Below are 17,285 nucleotides of genomic sequence, written 5' to 3' on the forward strand. Positions count from 1 at the left end.
ATTTCACTTACATTGCAGAGGGAAAGGTGCCAGAGAAAGTCACCTACCAGGGCTTTTTGACTATGGGCCAAGACTGAGAAACTATGGTGCTGTCATTTCAACTGTTAAGGAATTTGTTTCAAAGTTTTTATACATTGGGAATGAGGTGGTGGTGGTGATGGTGATGATGGTGGTGGTGGTGGTGGTGGTGGTGGTGTGTGTGTGTGTGTGTGTGTGTGTGTGTGTGTGTGTGTTTGTGTGTGTGTGTTTACCCTACAAAGTCAATGTTTTTTGAAAAGCACACACACAACTCAGATTCAGATAGAAGGTCCTGTTCATATAAGAAATGAGCCAGAAGCTCTGGGATCATATAATAATAGCACATATTTATATAACATCTAATTAATGCGTGCCTGCTCTATTTAAAGTACTTCAAGGATAGTAACTTATTTGTTCTTCTCAGCAATCCTGTGTGATAACTGCTATTGTCGTGTGCATTTCACTGAAAGAATTCAAAGCATAGAAAGACCATGCAGTTTCCCAAAGACCTCTGGCTCTGGGTGCATCCTAACCCTTGCATTATCTGAGAGACAACTCAAATGGACCTGAGATATTGGAAAGCCCAGTGACAGAGTGTTATACAAAGTATTCCTTAGCATTTTTCATCCATACAGTGAAGGAAATTGGGCTTTCTTCATTATGGGGTTGCTTTAAATAGTGCACAAGATCATGCATCATGCACAGCATAGCACACATAATGAGAAGTATCTCACCTAATGAGGCTGAGTGACTCATGTTTGTATATGTAAAGACATAATACATATGGTTGCTGTAGGCACTTAATAAACTGAGCTATTGTGAGTATTCTGATTACAATTATTAATAGGTTGGGACAAAGTAACAAGTAATGAGTTAACCAAGCAAAATGAAGGGAGGCAGCAAAGAGTGTTCTGGAAGAGAGAAGGACATTGTTGAAAACACGGCGGTAAAGGAACTCATGATGACATTTACTTTGTGTTGTGTTATTTTGTCTTGATTTAAGATCTCACTCTGTTAGATCAGACTGGACTAGAACTCACAGTGAAGAACAGGGTAGTCTCAAACTAGTGTTGATCCTCTTGCCTCAGCTTTCATCTGAGTGCTGGGATTATAGAAATAAGTAACCACACCTAGCATATTACTGCACTTAGATATCTATCTTGGATATAGATTGTGACATTTTGTAGTTTATAATTTCTTTTCTTGGTCAACTTAATGCTATTGTCTCTGCCACTGGGTAGTGTGATACCTGATGGAGAAGCCAGGGCAAGTGCTCCATTTAGAATTTCCAGGGAGTAGATATAAGTTTAGTTTACCACTTTTTTTTTTTTTTTTGGTTTTTTGAGACAGGGTTTCTCTGTGTAGTTTTGGTTCCCATCCTGGATCTCACTCTGTAGACCAGGTTGGCCTCGAACTCACAGAAATCCGCCTGGCTCTGCCTCCCAAGTACTGGGATTAAAGGCGTGCACCACCACTGCCCGGCTTAGTTTACCCTTTGAGGGTGATGTGGTGATGATATTTCACAAGCATTGTGGTTGATGCAGCATCTGTACAAACATGGTCTTTTTGACATCTTCTTCAGCACAAGAACAGTTATCAATTACAGTAATGATGTTGCCAGTGACTAGTGGGGCTGAAACACAGTAAACTGGTCACAACCAGATTCTCATATACACAGTGCAGTCACACAGGATCATGAGAGATGGAACTCTTAACTCTGGAGTTATGACATTGCTAGACTTATTGACAAAGAACCCCAAATTTCTCATTTGAATTGGTAAATTGACTATCTGCGTCTATTTCTATTTTCTATATGAACTTCAATACATGGTAGGACAGATATAAATACAAAACACCAGAGACTGTGAGAGGGGATGGCAGAAGTAAGTCATGTCTGGAAAGAGCTGCAAAGCAGCTAAGTAAGGGGTAAGAGACTAGACTAGGTTGAGTAGAAAAGGTTGGCAGTTAAGTGTTTGTAGAAGTGGTGTGAAGGCCGACAAGGGACAAGGGACAAGTAGAACTTACTTTATGTCCTTCTGGGAGTCAGGTATTGGAGGGAGTCTGTCTGAGAGTCAGGCTTTGGAGGAGTCTGGAGTCAGGCATTGGAGGGAGTCTGGAGTCAGGTATTGGAGGGAGTCTGTCTGGGAGTCAGGCTTTGGAGGAGTCTGGAGTCAGGCACTGGAGGGAGTCTGGAGTCAGGCACTGGAGGGAGTCTGGAGTCAGGCACTGGAGGGAGTCCGGAGTCAGGCATTGGAGGGAGTCTGGAATCAGGCATTGGAGGGAGTCTGGAGTCAGGCACTGGAGGGAGTCTGGAGTCAGGCATTGGAGGGAGTCTGGAGTCAGGCATTGGAGGAGTCTGGAGTCAGGCATTGGAGGAGTCTGGAGTCAGGCATTGGAGGGAGTCTGGAGTCAGGCATTGGAGGAGTCTGGAATCAGGCATTGGAGGAGTCTGGAATCAGGCATTGGAGGAGTCTGGAGTCAGGCTTTGGAGGGAGTCTGGAGTCAGGCATTGGAGGAGTCTGGAGTCAGGCATTGGAGGAGTCTGGAGTCAGGCATTGGAGGAGTCTGGAATCAGGCATTGGAGGAGTCTGGAATCAGGCATTGGAGGAGTCTGGAGTCAGGCATTGGAGGAGTCTGGAATCAGGCATTGGAGGAGTCTGGAGTCAGGCATTGGAGGAGTCTGGAATCAGGCATTGGAGGAGTCTGGAGTCAGGCTTTGGAGGGAGTCTGGAGTCAGGCATTGGAGGAGTCTGGAGTCAGGCATTGGAGGAGTCTGGAGTCAGGCATTGGAGGAGTCTGGAATCAGGCATTGGAGGAGTCTGGAATCAGGCATTGGAGGAGTCTGGAGTCAGGCATTGGAGGGAGTCTGGATTTCTGAAGGTAAGAATAGAGGCATGAGTTCAGTGTTGGCTTGCTTATAGCTTTAAATCAAATGATAACATTCTTTCTATTTCTCCTTCATCCAAGCCTAAGACTAGAGATTTAGTTTCTGGGAATGGTGCCCCAGAGGATGTAGAATCTGTGCCATTAGGCAGAGCCGAGGGAGGGTAGGTGTCACATAAACACAGGGGGATTAAGTGAGGGCTTCATGCTGAAAAAGCAACCCCTGGCCCCTTTCTCCACGCTCACCTCCCACAGCACCAGCAGCAGCTCTCTTTCAGACAAGAGAGAAAGGAGTTTTTCTCCAAGCAAAGGAGCCACTCAAGAGAAAAATGACCAACAGACCTGTGAGATTTCCACAGCCCTGGCAGTCAGCAAAAATAACCCTCAAGTCAGTCCCCCTTACTGAAGCTCACGATTGGACAAGTCCCACCCATGTCCCACAGATGATTTCAAGCAGTTTTTAAATACTTGCTAAAAAAGAAAAGGACCAAGAGATAAAGTTGTAATGTAAAAGACAGCAAAACAAACAAACAAAAACAGGAAGGAAGGAAGACAGCTGGTAAGGGGATTGGACTAGAGTTGAAGACAATACAGAGATACTGGATTTTGCATTCTAAGGAGACGCAGGAGAAGACCTAAAAGAACATTCTTAAGAACCAAAGGATAATATCCATTTTAAAAGATTTATTTTTGTTCTCTAGATGTGTTTTCTTGCATATGTCTATTCGCCACATGCATGCCTGGTGCCTGTGGAGGCCAGAAGAGGGCATTGGAGGATCCAATAGGACTGGAGCTACATATGGTTGTGAGCTGCCGTGTAGGTGGTTGGAATTGAAGTTGGATCCTCCGGAAGAACAGCCAGTGCTCTCAACCACTGAACCATCATTCTAGCCCTGGATAGTAGCATCTCGATCTACCAGCCTTACCAAGTCTTCACCAGGCTATGGGCGGGGGGGAGTCATACAAATATAAAATGCCAGAACAATAGTCTATGAAATTCAGAGCAGCAGAATTAAAAGGAAAAATCCTAAGAAGACTCTACAGAGAAATGTGCAAATGAGTGGACTATATGGTCACAAAGAAAGAAAGGAGGAGGCATAGAAACGGCGAGCATCGTTCTCAAAAGCCCCACGACAATGAGATGCTACCTTCCAAATCCCAAAGAAGAAGAATTCTCACTCTAGAAAGCCATCCTCACCAAATCTGTCAATCCTCAACACAGAATGTAAGAAAGTCCAGCCAATCAAAGTCTCAGAAACTTAGTTCTTAGCACCTCAGAAAGACAGCAAAGTAAGTCATGTGGTAAGTACTGCCGTGTCCTGGAGGATCTTAGGATGGATCAAGCTGGAGGTGATACCAGGTCAACTGAGTAGAGCAGGTAAAGCATTGCAAGGAAGCCAGTTTGCAGCTATCATTGCTGAAGAATAAATGGGATCATACATTGGAAAAAGAGGGGTTGCCCACAGAGGCCGTGAATAGGGCAAGCTGAACTAGGGGTTAATTTGTAATTTCTTGAAAGCAAAAAGCATAATATGCATGCTTAGCAGTTCTTTTCCTCTGTTTGCTTGGTTTTGGTGTCACTGAGAACATGTGGAGTACTGACCTGAGAGAAGGCATGCTTTATTTCTAATCTTGAATGCGATAAGAGGGGTCTTAGCGATTTCATTTTGCAGACAGTTTGTGGAGGACCCAGAGTTAGAACTTTGCTTTCGGACATGGATGATATAACTTGCTAATCGAGACATAAACCTGAATGAAACCCAGTACTGTGCACAACTCAGGCTTTACCTAACCAGATATTCAAGGAAACAGCTAACTTAAAGACTGATTTCTTTTTTATTTGCATCTTTGGTGTAACTCTGGGACTCATTCAGAGCCCGACCCCACATGCACCATCACACATCTCAGCTGCACTGTCTAATCAACTTCCCATACATCAAATTTAAATTTCTCCCCAGGGCCCAGGAGTCTTCTCTGGTACCACCTTGGTCTTTGGAACCCCTCATGCTGAGGGTTCACTCATTTTCTTGGATCACTCCCCTGTAGGCATTTGGTGGTAAAGCCGGGCATAGAAGCTGACTCATCCAGGGAGAACCTGTCTTCTGATTTTGTCTCCTTTAGGATTCATATTTTTTCATGCATCTTCGGATACATTCTCTTAACCAGATGACAAGAAGGAATATTCCTTAGAAGATAAGGAGAACAGTGGCTACCCCTAAGAAGCCAAAACTCCTTTGAGCAAAGAAACCGTGTGTATGGAATCTGAACCTCCACATACTAAGGGGTCCTGCCGCTGACAGGTGGGGATCCTGAGGGGACCCAAGGGTGCTCTAGTTCTCAGGCCTGTTCATGTGTTTAGATAGTTTTTGTCTAAGGGACGAGCTCCACCAGTCTGCAAAGCTACTGCGAGCCGTTCTCTTATTTTCTACAGCCCCAAACCACGAAGGGAAGCTCTTTACATCCAGAAAATATGCTGATTGAAATATCATCTCTGGAAAGTCTGTTCTAAAGACACTAATTGATATTGTTTGAAGAAGTGTAAGTGTCTGTCATGAAAACCGTTTTAACAGCGGGCTTGTTTCCTTCCTTAGTTTGTTTAACTTGGCAGAGTGTTCCCTCCCCCCCTTAGAAAACCTCCTATTTTGATTTATGAATGTTTTCAAATTTTTAAGATTCTCCAAACCGTTGTTTCACCTGTAAGTAGAGAGATAGCTTGTTTGGCTAACTGCCTCGTGTGACTCGGTGCCAGGCAATGAATAATGCCATGTTCAATACTCTAAATTTGTGTTCCAAATTCTGAATTTCCAATGAGCTGCATGGAACACTACTGATAAGTGGCTGATTTTCCCTGCAAGGATTGTCTTATTTTAAACTTCAAATTTAGTTGCCTTACTGTATGCAAGGTAATTTCAAGTGGGTTTTAGAGTGAGGCTAAAGACTATTCATACTTTTCTAAACCTAGAAGATGGAAGAAATGAGCTAATGAAGGAGGTCATCTTATCTTAGAGGACTTAAATCTTCACAGCAGCATCCAGAGCCTCTTTCTTTCTGAAAGGTGCTAGCCAAACTTTAATAGAAACCTCGAGTACACTGTATTACTGCAGTCACTGGTATTCACCTCAAAGAATTTCTACATGTTGAAAAATAAAAACATGAAGAACATAGAGCTTGAGCTGAGGTTATAATAAAGAAAAACAGGGAGAGCAGCTATCCCTTCTGTGTTAAATAAAGCTGAATTGAACATTTAAAATTTCCATTGAACTTAGAAGTGTTATCTACCTGTCCTTTCTTTCTCTGAATTCTTTCTACCCCCAGGCCATGCTAGAAGTACCAGAGCAGTACCAAAAAGCTCCTCTAAAACCTCTTCGAGCATAAGGGGAAGGGAAGAAGGTCAACAGCTACTTCTCAGATGATGTCTGTAAGTATCCTGCCTCCTTTGTCACCCTGAGCGACATTAATTTCTCTCTTATTTTTTGTTGTAGCCAGTGAAGCGCCTGAGCATGCACAGACCGTTCAGCTCATTTCTAGAGATTAGGGAGCTTGGGCACATGGTTAAAAATTCTCACTGGCTTTGGTTGACCAGATCACTGCCTACTCTTCCTTGTCTCTACAGAATTGTCACAACTTTAAAAGTCAACAACCAAGTCTTTCAAAGAATTAATTGTTTATTGTTTAAAATACATTCAATGTCATTAAGCACTAACTTCATACACTACATGCTTGACTTGAAGGCATACAAGATAAATTTTTAATGGTTTTAGTGATCATTATTTTGGGATAAAGGTTATGTTAAAGATTTGATACTTTTTGATAGAATATTATGATGGGACATGCAAGATTCTTTTCTTGTCTGTGCCTGAACATTGCAGTATATTTGTACATCATCAGAAGGTTAGAATGAAACTTATGATAGCTTCTAACAGCTCCTAGACTGGGAGAAAAAATGATAACACCCGCCAAACAAGCTACCAGTCAAAGTACTGCTCACTGGTTAGATTAGAGAAGTCCATTAATGCTGTCGTGTGTGCTGAGCTGGGTGAGAACAAGTCACGGGCTTTTCTCCCAAGCTAATTGGCTGGATGTACTTAATATTGCTCCCTCTGGTAAAATCAGGAAGAATATATAAAGAAAAGTAAAAGATATGAGAGCAAAAGGCCACATCACATTTTGTACTGACCCAGAAAATGGAGGACATGTAGGAGGCAGATGGACACACACACAAAGTCTGCCATGAACTTACTGAGTAAGGGCCAGAATGGCCTAGTTTCCTTTTGCCCTAATTTTGAGGAACAGCTTATATAACACAGACTAATGAAATAAAAAGGATAATCTACTAATTTTGGAAAGAGTCTTAGCATCTTTGTTCACATTCGTCCTAAGAACAGACTTGTCGAGGGAATTACAGTTTTCCACAGAGATATTAAGAGTACCTCCAATGAGGATGGTACAAGTGGGGGCCTCTGAGGGAGTTAATGTTTCCTTAGCTGGGGCAGGATGACAAAGGCCAGTGAGATGAAAAGCCTCAGATGGAGAATGAGTGTGAGATGTGGAATCAGCATCTGGCGCGAGTGTCTATAAGGGTACGGCAGGAATGGTGGTGGCCAAGACTAGCAGCCTTGTCAAGTGCTTGGTTGTTTACTGTGATCCAGGACACACAGGGGCTGCAGAAAACATGGGTGAGAAGGTCTGCTTCCTGAACAGATGTCCGGCTGATGGTGAGCATGTTTCACTGTGTGGACTAGAGAGGTGGGAGGTGCGACAAGAATTAAGCCTCAAAGTCCCATCAGCCAAGAGGTTGGGAGCTTGGAAAAAAAATTTAATTCAAAGCAGTTGAACAAATGAAACTGTGAAAACCCCACTGTTCCAGTCCTAATTTAGCTATATATTTTTAGGAGATACCCACGAAACTCTCAGTCTAGGACAGGCCTTGTGGCAAGATCTCATTTATTCCTTCAAAATTTGACTGCCAAGAGCACCTACCCTGTATCAGAGACCACGTCTGACATTCAGCATAGTGAGGCATAAACAAATCAGGGTGAAGCCTTGGGCCTTGGAGAGCTTGCCTCAGTGAGAGGGGCTCCCCGGGTTAGGTGTTAGGTAAGAAGGAAGGCAGCTTCAAGGGCAAAGCTGTCTTAGAGGTCTGAGGTCAGGGCTGAGGAACTTCAGGGAGGTGGAGCCAGAGACCACAGGCCTGTGAAAACCCGGTTTTCCTGCTGGACTATTAGCTGCACACACACACACACACACACACACACACACACACACACACACAGACACACAGACACACAGGCACATAACCTTTTTTATTTTTTCTTAGCCAGTTTTGCAAGAGTCCAAAAGATTCTTTACTAAAACAGTTAGAAAAGAGCAAGAAGAGAATGGGCAGAAGTGTATAGTATTTAAGGAGGAAAAATTACCAAACAAAACTAAAAGAGAGTCAAGCCCAATCTCATAATCTAAATATCAGCAGAGAAAAGTGCCCTAAGGAGTTAGTCCAAGTGCTTTGCACATCGTCCGCTGGCAGTTAGTTGGGGCGCAGTTGACAGGGTTAGATTATTACCCAATAGTGCAAATTGTATGATGTAATGACAAGGCACTTCCAGGAAACCCTCTGTGTTTGAACCAGAAACAAAACAGCAAGGGAGAACAGCCCTATAAAGAGTCTATTCTATTTTAGAACAAAACTTTTAAGTGTTGAGTTTTCTGAAAACAGCTAACAATCAGAAATCTTTATTTTGTTGGCTACTTTAGTGTGTATGTGACTGTGTATGTGTGTGTTATGGTGTTATGTACTCTCTCTCTCTGTGCATGTTGCTGTATAGTGTGTTTGTGTGTGTGTGTGTGTGTGTGTGTGTGTGTGTGTGTGTGTGTGTGTGTGTGTGCTGATGTATGAATGCCACTGAGTTCTTCTGGAACTCAGGGGACAATATTTGCAGTTGATTCCTACCTTCTCCCTTATTTGAAGGAGGCTCTTTTGATGTTTCTGTAGCTGTGCTGTAGCCTCTGGTAAAGCTTGTCCATGAGTGTGGAGACTTTTTCCTGTCTCCATCTCCCATCTCACTACAGGAGTGATGTGATTACAGATATGTGCTAATGCAGCATTCTTTTACATGAATGCTGGGAATCTGAACTTTGGTTGTTGTTGGGCAACACTGAGCTATCTCCTTGGCTTCCTATTTTGTTTTGTTTGGTTGGTTCTTTTCTTTTCCTTCTTTTCTTTCTTTCTTTCTTTCTTTCTTTCTTTCTTTCTTTCTTTCTTTCCTTTCTTTCTTTCTTTCTTCCTTTCTTTCTTTCTCTCTTCCTTCCTTCTTTTCTCTTTTCTTTTCTTTTTTTTTTGAGGTAGGGTCTCAGCTTGCCCAGATTGGCCTTAAAGGTTGTAGAAGAATACTCCTAATCGACTTAGTCTAACATTGTGTCACTTAAGGGCAGCCTCCATTCTTCTCTAAATGTCACACTATGAAACAAAGCATGGGGGGAAACAATAAAAGCAAGGTCCCTTTTAACTTTGTCTTGCCCCTAAGGAAGTGAAAAGTGGGAGAAGCTTGCTTTAGAGACGTGTGATACACAAGACAGCATGCAGAACACCACATGGAATTCTGAATGCAAGAAAAGCCTTCCTTTTAGAACAAGAAGCAGCGTATGTGTGGGGAGTTTAATGTAAAATACACACATGCAGTCCATCATCATCTTAGCTGGGTTACATTCTGGACTTTCTACTGTATGCTCAGAAAAAATAGTGACTGGGAGCTGGTCTGGTACACAGGACAGTCTGTATCGTTCCTGATTGGCAAAGAGAACGAACTATCGTACTTTTTTCTGTCCATGGAAACATTCTTTGTATTAGAGGTAATAGAAGAATCCCGGAGTAGAGAAGAGTAACAAGTTGTGCAGATGAGATGTGTGCCAAGAAGCTACAAAATACAATTCTCCAGGAACAGTAACTTTAATTCAAAGAGATTTAAGAAATGATGTGGTTGAACTCAGAAGAATAATGAAAAAATGGAAAAAGTGGCGTAAGATTTTTTTTAAGTTTCTAATAGGTAGGACACTAGATTCGACATCTTAAAGAGAAGATTCACATTCAGAATTCTTGATTCAAAGCCTTGGGAAACAGTAGATTGGTTACTCAAAGTCTGGTTTATGAGCATTTAGGAATAAAATTGGTGATGACTTGGAAATTCCACTATAACATCTCCAGATTCTTCTTATTGCTATTATTTTCAAATATTTTTATTAAATCACAAGAAATTATGAAGGAAGTTCTTTAGACAGGGTTTTAACATTTCTCATATGTAATTCTGGTGGATAAGAGAGGGGCTGTGAGAGTATGGTTGGATGGAGGGAGCCAGCTTTGATTGAAAAGCTGTCTCCACAGTAGAGTAACCAGATGAACACCAGAATAAGGAAAGCACACAATGTGAATTGGGATTTACTCCTTGTCTTGTCTGAGTAGGTATAATCAAATATAAGGCCCCAAAATTTCAAGTGACAAGACACTTGAATGGGGGCTTAATATAAAGAGTGACAGAATCAAGATCAAAGAGAATGTGACCAAATGGAATAATAGAGTACGTGGTTAGGATGAGATTAACAAGTTTGGATTTAATTGGATGTAATTCATGTTGTTATAGTGAATGGAATTTGAAACCAATTTTTTAGGATGGTTCATCAAGAAGTCTTACAATACTATAGTCTTGGGTCAGATCATCATGTTCTTACCCAGACAGGCCTGGAACTCATGATCCTTCTGCCTCGACATCCCAGTTGCTGAGATTATAGGCATTGCATATCACGCCTTGCTTGCGATTTTTTTTCTGATGTTGAGCAACTGACCATTATCTACTTCCTAAAATGCTGAGGTTGTAAATCATTAGCTGTTAGGTATAGTGTCTTCAGGAGAGTGAGACCTCACTGCAGTTAGTTCCAGGACCTCCTTCACTGAGTCAGCATGCAAATATTCTGAATCCTAGAGACAGTTTTAGGTCATAATTCTAAGAAATACATTCTATGGGAAGGATGGTGGAGGGAGATGCGTGCAAAGGAAACACAGAGAAAGCTTGCCAGCCCACAGAGCTGTGATTGGACTGGAGTAAATGCAACCACAATGACATACAGGGGTTTCTTTCAATGAATAAAGGCAGAAGAAGGAAGTAGGTGTAGGGGATGGAATGTACCTCAGTTGTCAGTGTGCTTGTCTAGCAGGCATGAAGCCCAAGTTTGATCACCAGCACTTCAGAAAAGTGGGTATGGTTGTTGTACATGCCTGAAGTCCCAGCAACCAGAAGGAGTCGGAAGTTAGGTCCTTCTTATTGGCATAGCAAACTTGAAGCCAGTCTGGACTACATGAGACCCTGTTTCAATAGAAGGCCTTAGTGATGGGCCAAGGATACAACACAGCTTTGTTGTGGTTTGGCCAGAGCCTGAGTTTAGACTTTCAGTGAAAACCAAAGCGTTCACAAATCCTTCTATGGGCAAATCAGTTAGATTCGAGTGGGAAGAGTTTCCTTTGCTGTGTATCCTTGATGGGGCTACAAATCAGGCCCCCTTACCTTTCACTAATGAGTGTGGGCAAGTGGCCCCAGTTGCTGACGGGACAATCTGAATTTTGAATGTCAACAGAGCAGGATGCAAGGATGGGTGAGTGTAGTAAAGGCACCTTTACCTCATTTCTCAGCTCTCTAAGAGGGCCTTTATGGATCTGACTTTTCCGAACCTGCTTCGTCTGCTGTTTTGATTATTCAGCCTTCTAAGGAAGTAACTTTTTGCCAGGAGAAAAGACATTTAGCCACATTTTGAGCTTTAAACATGCTAAGAATGAAAACAGACCTCAAGTTCCTTTCCGAAAAAAAAAAAAAAATCTGACCTCTTGTCTGAGCACTCTGGGAACCCACCTCGGGGATGCCATTCTCACTAAATCATCTGGACACACTTGTACATCATCATCGATGGTGCTGTGTGATATGAATGATTAGTTTCTATATAGCACTCTTGCTTTCTTATGAATTAAATCAGATCCAAGGGGACTTTTACAATAAAATTATTCACACTCCAAATTCATTGCAAGTCGCTTTTTCTCAAGTGGAAGGTCTGAAGAAGCCGGTAACGCCTGACTTTGTTCACAGTGTGGTGAAGGCTGGTACCCATGTGTCACGATGCCGTCTCTCAGGCACATTGGCCACCCCTCTGGATATTTTATTTTGCTGTTTGTCCTTTCTTCTTGCCTCCTCCCTTTCTCCACTGCCTCCACCTTTCCTCATTTCCTTCCTTATTTGATTTGACACATCACTAGCCAAGGATGGTTGACCTTGAACTTTCCATCCTCCGCCTTCCCTTACCCCAGGTGCTGCATTGCCATGCCTAGCCTGCTCTGGCTGTTTTCAGCAGCATAAAGAAGCCATCAGTTTTTGTTAAAAAGCCATGTCACATGAGCAAGACTACTTGTAGTGATGTAGTGATCTAAATTCTATCTCGGCATAAATCTTTGCCGTCCAATCTTGACACCAGATAATTGGACCACAGTATTTGAGCTTGTGGTAAAAATTACGACATACATTCTAATGTATGTCATATTCTAATATGTTGCCCTCAGTGATGTTTTTCTTTTAAAAGACACATTAAAAGAAGTAACAAATGGTTAGTACATACAATGCAAATATTTCTGAGGATACTGCCTGCCATATTTTGAATAAAGGACACATTTCCTATGTAGATGCTGCGATGATCCCTGAGTATATGTGAAGATGAGAACAGATATGGCCTCTGCATGGATGGAGAAACAGACTATTATTATTATATATCAGAAGTCACTATGAAGAAAAAGCATGCCCAGTTCCATGTATACATTGATGCACGGCTCTTGTCAGCCTAGGAGTAATTTTCTGGAATCTGAAGGATTGTGTAGATGAAGAAGTAGTCCTACAGCCTAGGGACAGCAGAGAGCCAGGCAGACATTGCTGGGTGTGTGGATGTCACTGGCCTGTTTTGTCCTGCTTTGCTCTTGTATCCCGTTTGGAATCTGGAAAGGTTGCATATTTTTTTTTTACATTGTGAAATTCATGTGAGACAGAAAGAATCTCCTTTGTCAGTTTCCTGAAACATAGAATAATTCATTTTCTTCCCTAGGAACATTCTCTTCTAAGCTTGAATTTAAATCTTTCCCTAATTGATCTGTTTTGTAAATTTGGTTACTATGACAATAAATTGATTCACTTCAAAAGCTATTAACAACAGATTGTCTCCCCTGTTTTCTTTGTTGGGAATGTTATAATAGGTAAAATGTCAGCAATAACCAGGAAAATTTGGGAGACAGGGAAAAATGGTACAGGAGTTTGGCAAGACATGATACATTCTAGAATTTAATCTCTGGTGAATGGATGAGACCTATTAATTTATTCCACATGAAAAACCAGAAGAGTTGGCTTAGGATGATAACCTTTATTCGATTATCGCCTAATTTTATTCATCATTTCAAATCAATATTTATTGAGCTTCTACTATGAGTCAAGAACTACGCTAAGCACTGGAAATAAAAAGATGGATTAGGCAAAGTGTCTGCCTAATAAAGATGCTTTAAGCCTGGATTTTCATAGGCTCAGTGGGGGACAGTAAAGTCAGGGAAATGTGATAACGCTGGTGGCAGAGAGGTCTCCTGATCCTTATTCAGTGTCTCTCCACTTCCTAAAAACAGTGCCCTAGAAGTGAGCATAGCACTCCAACCCATTACCTGGTGGGAACGGTGTCATCACTACCAGAGCCGAGTGCTTGGTCCCATGAATTACTTACCCTGAAAAGAGGATGTCAACAAATTCCCAGACAACACCTTTATGCCTCAGTGAAGACCTAGCTTAACTCTGAGTCCCAGACGTTTCCACATAAATTCCAGCACTGCCATCAGCGGAGTCTCGGACAAACGCACTCTCTTCAGTTTGAGTTTTCTCACCTGCAGAAGAGGCCAGTCATAGCACCTTTACAAAGAGTAGAGTAGTCTATCACACAGTACGCAGATACGTGTGGGCTCATGTGTGTGCGTAAATTAAATAAGCATTGTGCACAAAAGGCAATGATAAGCCCTTTGAAGGAGGAAGTCAAAGCAAGAATCCAGACTTCTGTTAGTTGGAATTCATCATTTTGAGTAAGAATATACATTTATTACCATCTTTAGGTCTTCAGCATTTTGGGCTTCTGAAAACTTACTTATAAACCATGGCATAATTAAAAAATTAATACCATAAGACAGATCAATTAGAAGCATTAACAATTCAGCAATGACAAAAATGGATCTTGGGCAACTGAAAGAGGACAGAAAAGAATGGACTGCAAATCCCACCATTTATCGTCTTTCCGTTAGGAAGACAGGGCTGTTCCAATGACAGAGAGGGTATGTTGTCGAGGTGCAAAGAATGGAGACATTGTTGCTGACTTCTGCTCTTCATTAGCGGAACCCAAATGAGGAAGGTTTGATCATACAACTTCCTATCTTGCTTTTGCCATCTGCTCCCAATTCACTAGTCGCGATTTTGGTGAGTATTCACACCTCTGTGACAATGAAAAATCACTGAACAGATGACCTCCCACATGACAGAACACTGGCATATGAAAGGATATGCCTGTAGCAGTAATGGCATACTTTGATCTTAACTTTATTGAAAGCATCATTGTGTTCTTCGGCACAAGGAAAAGCAATACTTTAAATCTTCCCCATGCAATAATAAGAGGCTGTAGTGCTTTAGGAAATTGGAATCTGGAAGTCACAGGATGGGTCAAGAGAGCAGTTCCTCTTTGGAGGAGCCTGGGTGGAAAGAAAAATACCAGCATTGTGCTGGAGGTCTAATGAGATGCCGCCACGGGGGCTCCCTGCTGAACTCCTGCACTACCTGCTGAATGCTGGGGGGAAGCCTCACAGGTGTCGGTGACTGTACAGCAGTGAATTGGCAAATTGGGAAGAAGCCTGAAGAGCCTTGAATTTAAGGCTGGAATAAGGATATTTTATCAAGTCTCCTAAAGTCATTTGGATTTTCCTCAGAGACGAGATCATCATAAAACATCCATTTTCCCCCTTTGAAAATGTGTCTCATATAACATCCATAAGGCCATTGAATTCTTATCTATTTATAAGCAGAGGAACGTGTGATGTGTGTATATGTGAATGCTGAGGGGGCTAAGCCACTTGCAAGCACAGGAGTTGAATGTTTTAGCTTATTTTAGGTCTTTGCAGAGTGATTTAAAGATGATTCAACAAGGCAGACATGAATTTGTTGGCTTTCATTTCCCCAAATGACTGGGTTTTCTTTTTTTTTCCAGAATAAAAAGGCAGTATAAAAAATTACCAGTGGGTTGCCATCCCCCAACTTCGATATTTTTTTCTTTCTTTCTTCCTTTTTTTTGTTTTTGTTTGTGTATTCTGAGGTTGAGGGTTATCTATGACTCAATGGCAAGCTTCAGTTCAATCAATTTAGAAAGAACTTTTAGGGTTGAGTTATTTTTAAATGCCTGAAAATGAGGGAGCCATAAATGGAAATCTAATCACAGCTTAACCTGTAGTCATGCAAACAGTCAACTATGAAATCAAATGAGTTTCCAACCCTCTTAACCCATTAATGCTTGCTGACTGGCTAGGTTGCTCAGACATCATTTTTCGAAGAACAGGAAAAGGGGAAACTTCATTCATATCTGGGTGGGGGTAGGAAGGGGGCGGTGCTGCGGAAGCTGAGGAGGAAATCTCAGGGATGTAACTGTTTCCTCCTAGGCACAAAGTGAGCTTACGTGTGCATATATCTCCCCTCACTGCATGTTGCTCATGGTTTTCTGCAGCGATGTCCCTAGTAAATATCAAGCAAAAGATGTATTGTTCTAGTTAAGATACAATGGATTCTGAATACTTTCAGCATTTCGGCGTCAGCTTCTGCCATCCTTGTTGATACACGCAGCCTTGGTATTTCCTTGGAGTTTTGTGTCCACTTGAAAAATATGTGTAACCTTCCCCGGCTCTCTCCTCAGCATGCCCCTCCCTTCCGGTTTGACTGACTTCTGTATAGTCTCCCCTGCCTTCCTCATTTTTCCTGCCTTTTGATTATGGGTCTTTTGTCTGACACATTTCAGGATCCTACTTCCCATTTCTTAGGCTGACTTCACCTTGACTCTACTAGTATCCCTCGGGCTAAACTCACAACCAAAAGGTGTTCAGAAGGCTGGGAAAAAATATTTGTCAAAATACTCAAAGGCTCACATTAGTGAATATATTTGTGGAAGAAATAAAGGAACTGCATGTCTGTCTGTCTGTCTGTCTGTCTCTTACACGCACACACAGACACACACCACACACTGATACGTGTTGTTTCTCTTTTAGTTCTGTGCTTAGGTCCCTTCAGAGAAGACAGCCATCCCCCCAGTTATTGACGATAAACTAACTATTGCAAAAGTTACAGTTAAATTAATATGCCATACTTTGTTAAATCACTAAGGTTCCTTTAATGCTTCCTGAACTGTAACCTTGAATGTAGATCAACATAGAAAAGTGGGTAGATCAGGAAAGTCTACGTTAACATTCAGTGAGAGCCATGTTTGACCATTTCATCTCTCAGTAGAACAAGGCAAGTGTGTCAGACACTGCTTTGGTGCCAAGCAGTAATCATTCACAAATGGCTTCCTGGAGTTGGCCTTGGCCTCTTTCAGGAAAATTTACCTCCAGTGTTTGAGAGTAAATATAGTCTCTTCACATACACACATGCACGTGCACATGTGTACTCTCTGTCTCTGTCTCTCTCTCTGTCTCTGTCTCTCTCTCTCTCTCTCTCTCTCACACACACACACACACACACACACACACACACACACACACACACGGAGGAGGTCTTTATCCTTTTCTTTTGTTGGGTCTTTAACCTTGTGTACTGTTTCTTCTTCAGGTGCTCTGAAAAAGATAAACTGGCAGAAGAAGTCTTGTACAGAACTCACACCCTCTGTCCGTGCTCAGAGCAGGAAGTAGTCTGCACACATTGCCACTCCTGTCCCTAAGACTTATCATAAAGTACAAGAAAGGTTAAGATTGATTTTTAAAGGATGAAAAGCAAATGGGAAAAGTAAGACCCCACTCTCTTTTCATAGCTGTCATTGATCTGTATTACGTCAGACACTATTTACTTACAAACCCGCCCATTATAAGTACTATGTAACATCCACACTGAATGCTGAACCTTGGACTAGGGTGAGCATTTTCAGCTTTGACTTTCACAGCTCTCGTTTTAGAAGTTTATATAAGACATGACTAAGATCTTATTTGACTTTACCTTCCAGATGTGTTATCTCAAACTATTTAATAATAATAACAATAGTGAGCTGGCAGCTGTTTCTATTCCAAATTGCATTCTGAAGGAACTCAAAGTCCT

The 17,285-nt window shown here is 41.9% G+C and overlaps 1 protein-coding gene across 4 annotated transcripts; it reads left to right on the top strand.

Annotated features, from left to right (window-relative positions):
• The first annotated feature begins 1,048 nt into the window (after positions 1–1,048).
• LOC128116464 (uncharacterized) lies at positions 1,049–16,968 on the top strand. Of its 4 annotated transcripts, none has more exons than XM_052747724.1 (4): positions 1,049–2,898; positions 5,023–5,201; positions 6,217–6,319; positions 16,806–16,968. In XM_052747724.1, the coding sequence occupies exons 1-2, from the start codon at positions 2,047–2,049 to the stop codon at positions 5,089–5,091; spliced, it is 921 nt and encodes a 306-aa protein (XP_052603684.1). In that variant the 5' UTR covers positions 1,049–2,046; the 3' UTR covers positions 5,092–5,201; positions 6,217–6,319; positions 16,806–16,968. The 4 variants fall into 4 exon arrangements, 3 of the variants coding, with proteins under 3 accessions (XP_052603684.1, XP_052603683.1, XP_052603682.1); XM_052747723.1 differs by lacking the exon at positions 16,806–16,968 and adding an exon at positions 9,423–13,130; XM_052747722.1 differs by lacking the exon at positions 16,806–16,968 and adding an exon at positions 12,611–13,130.
• The last annotated feature ends 317 nt before the right edge of the window (positions 16,969–17,285 follow it).

Source organism: Peromyscus californicus, unplaced genomic scaffold (assembly GCF_007827085.1).
Source record: "Peromyscus californicus insignis strain IS unplaced genomic scaffold, ASM782708v3 Scaffold_20__1_contigs__length_68692818, whole genome shotgun sequence".
Lineage (NCBI taxonomy): Eukaryota > Metazoa > Chordata > Mammalia > Rodentia > Cricetidae > Peromyscus > Peromyscus californicus.

What these genes read in the sequence shown, in the direction of transcription:
- LOC128116464 (XM_052747724.1), top strand. Translation starts at nt 2,047, where the DNA reads ATGTCCTTCTGGGAGTCAGGTATTGGAGGGAGTCTGTCTGAGAGTCAG. An exon ending in GGGAGTCTGGATTTCTGAAG is followed by an intron (nt 2,899 to 5,022) that starts GTAAGAATAGAG and finishes TGTCTCCTTTAG; the next exon opens with GATTCATATTTTTTCATGCA.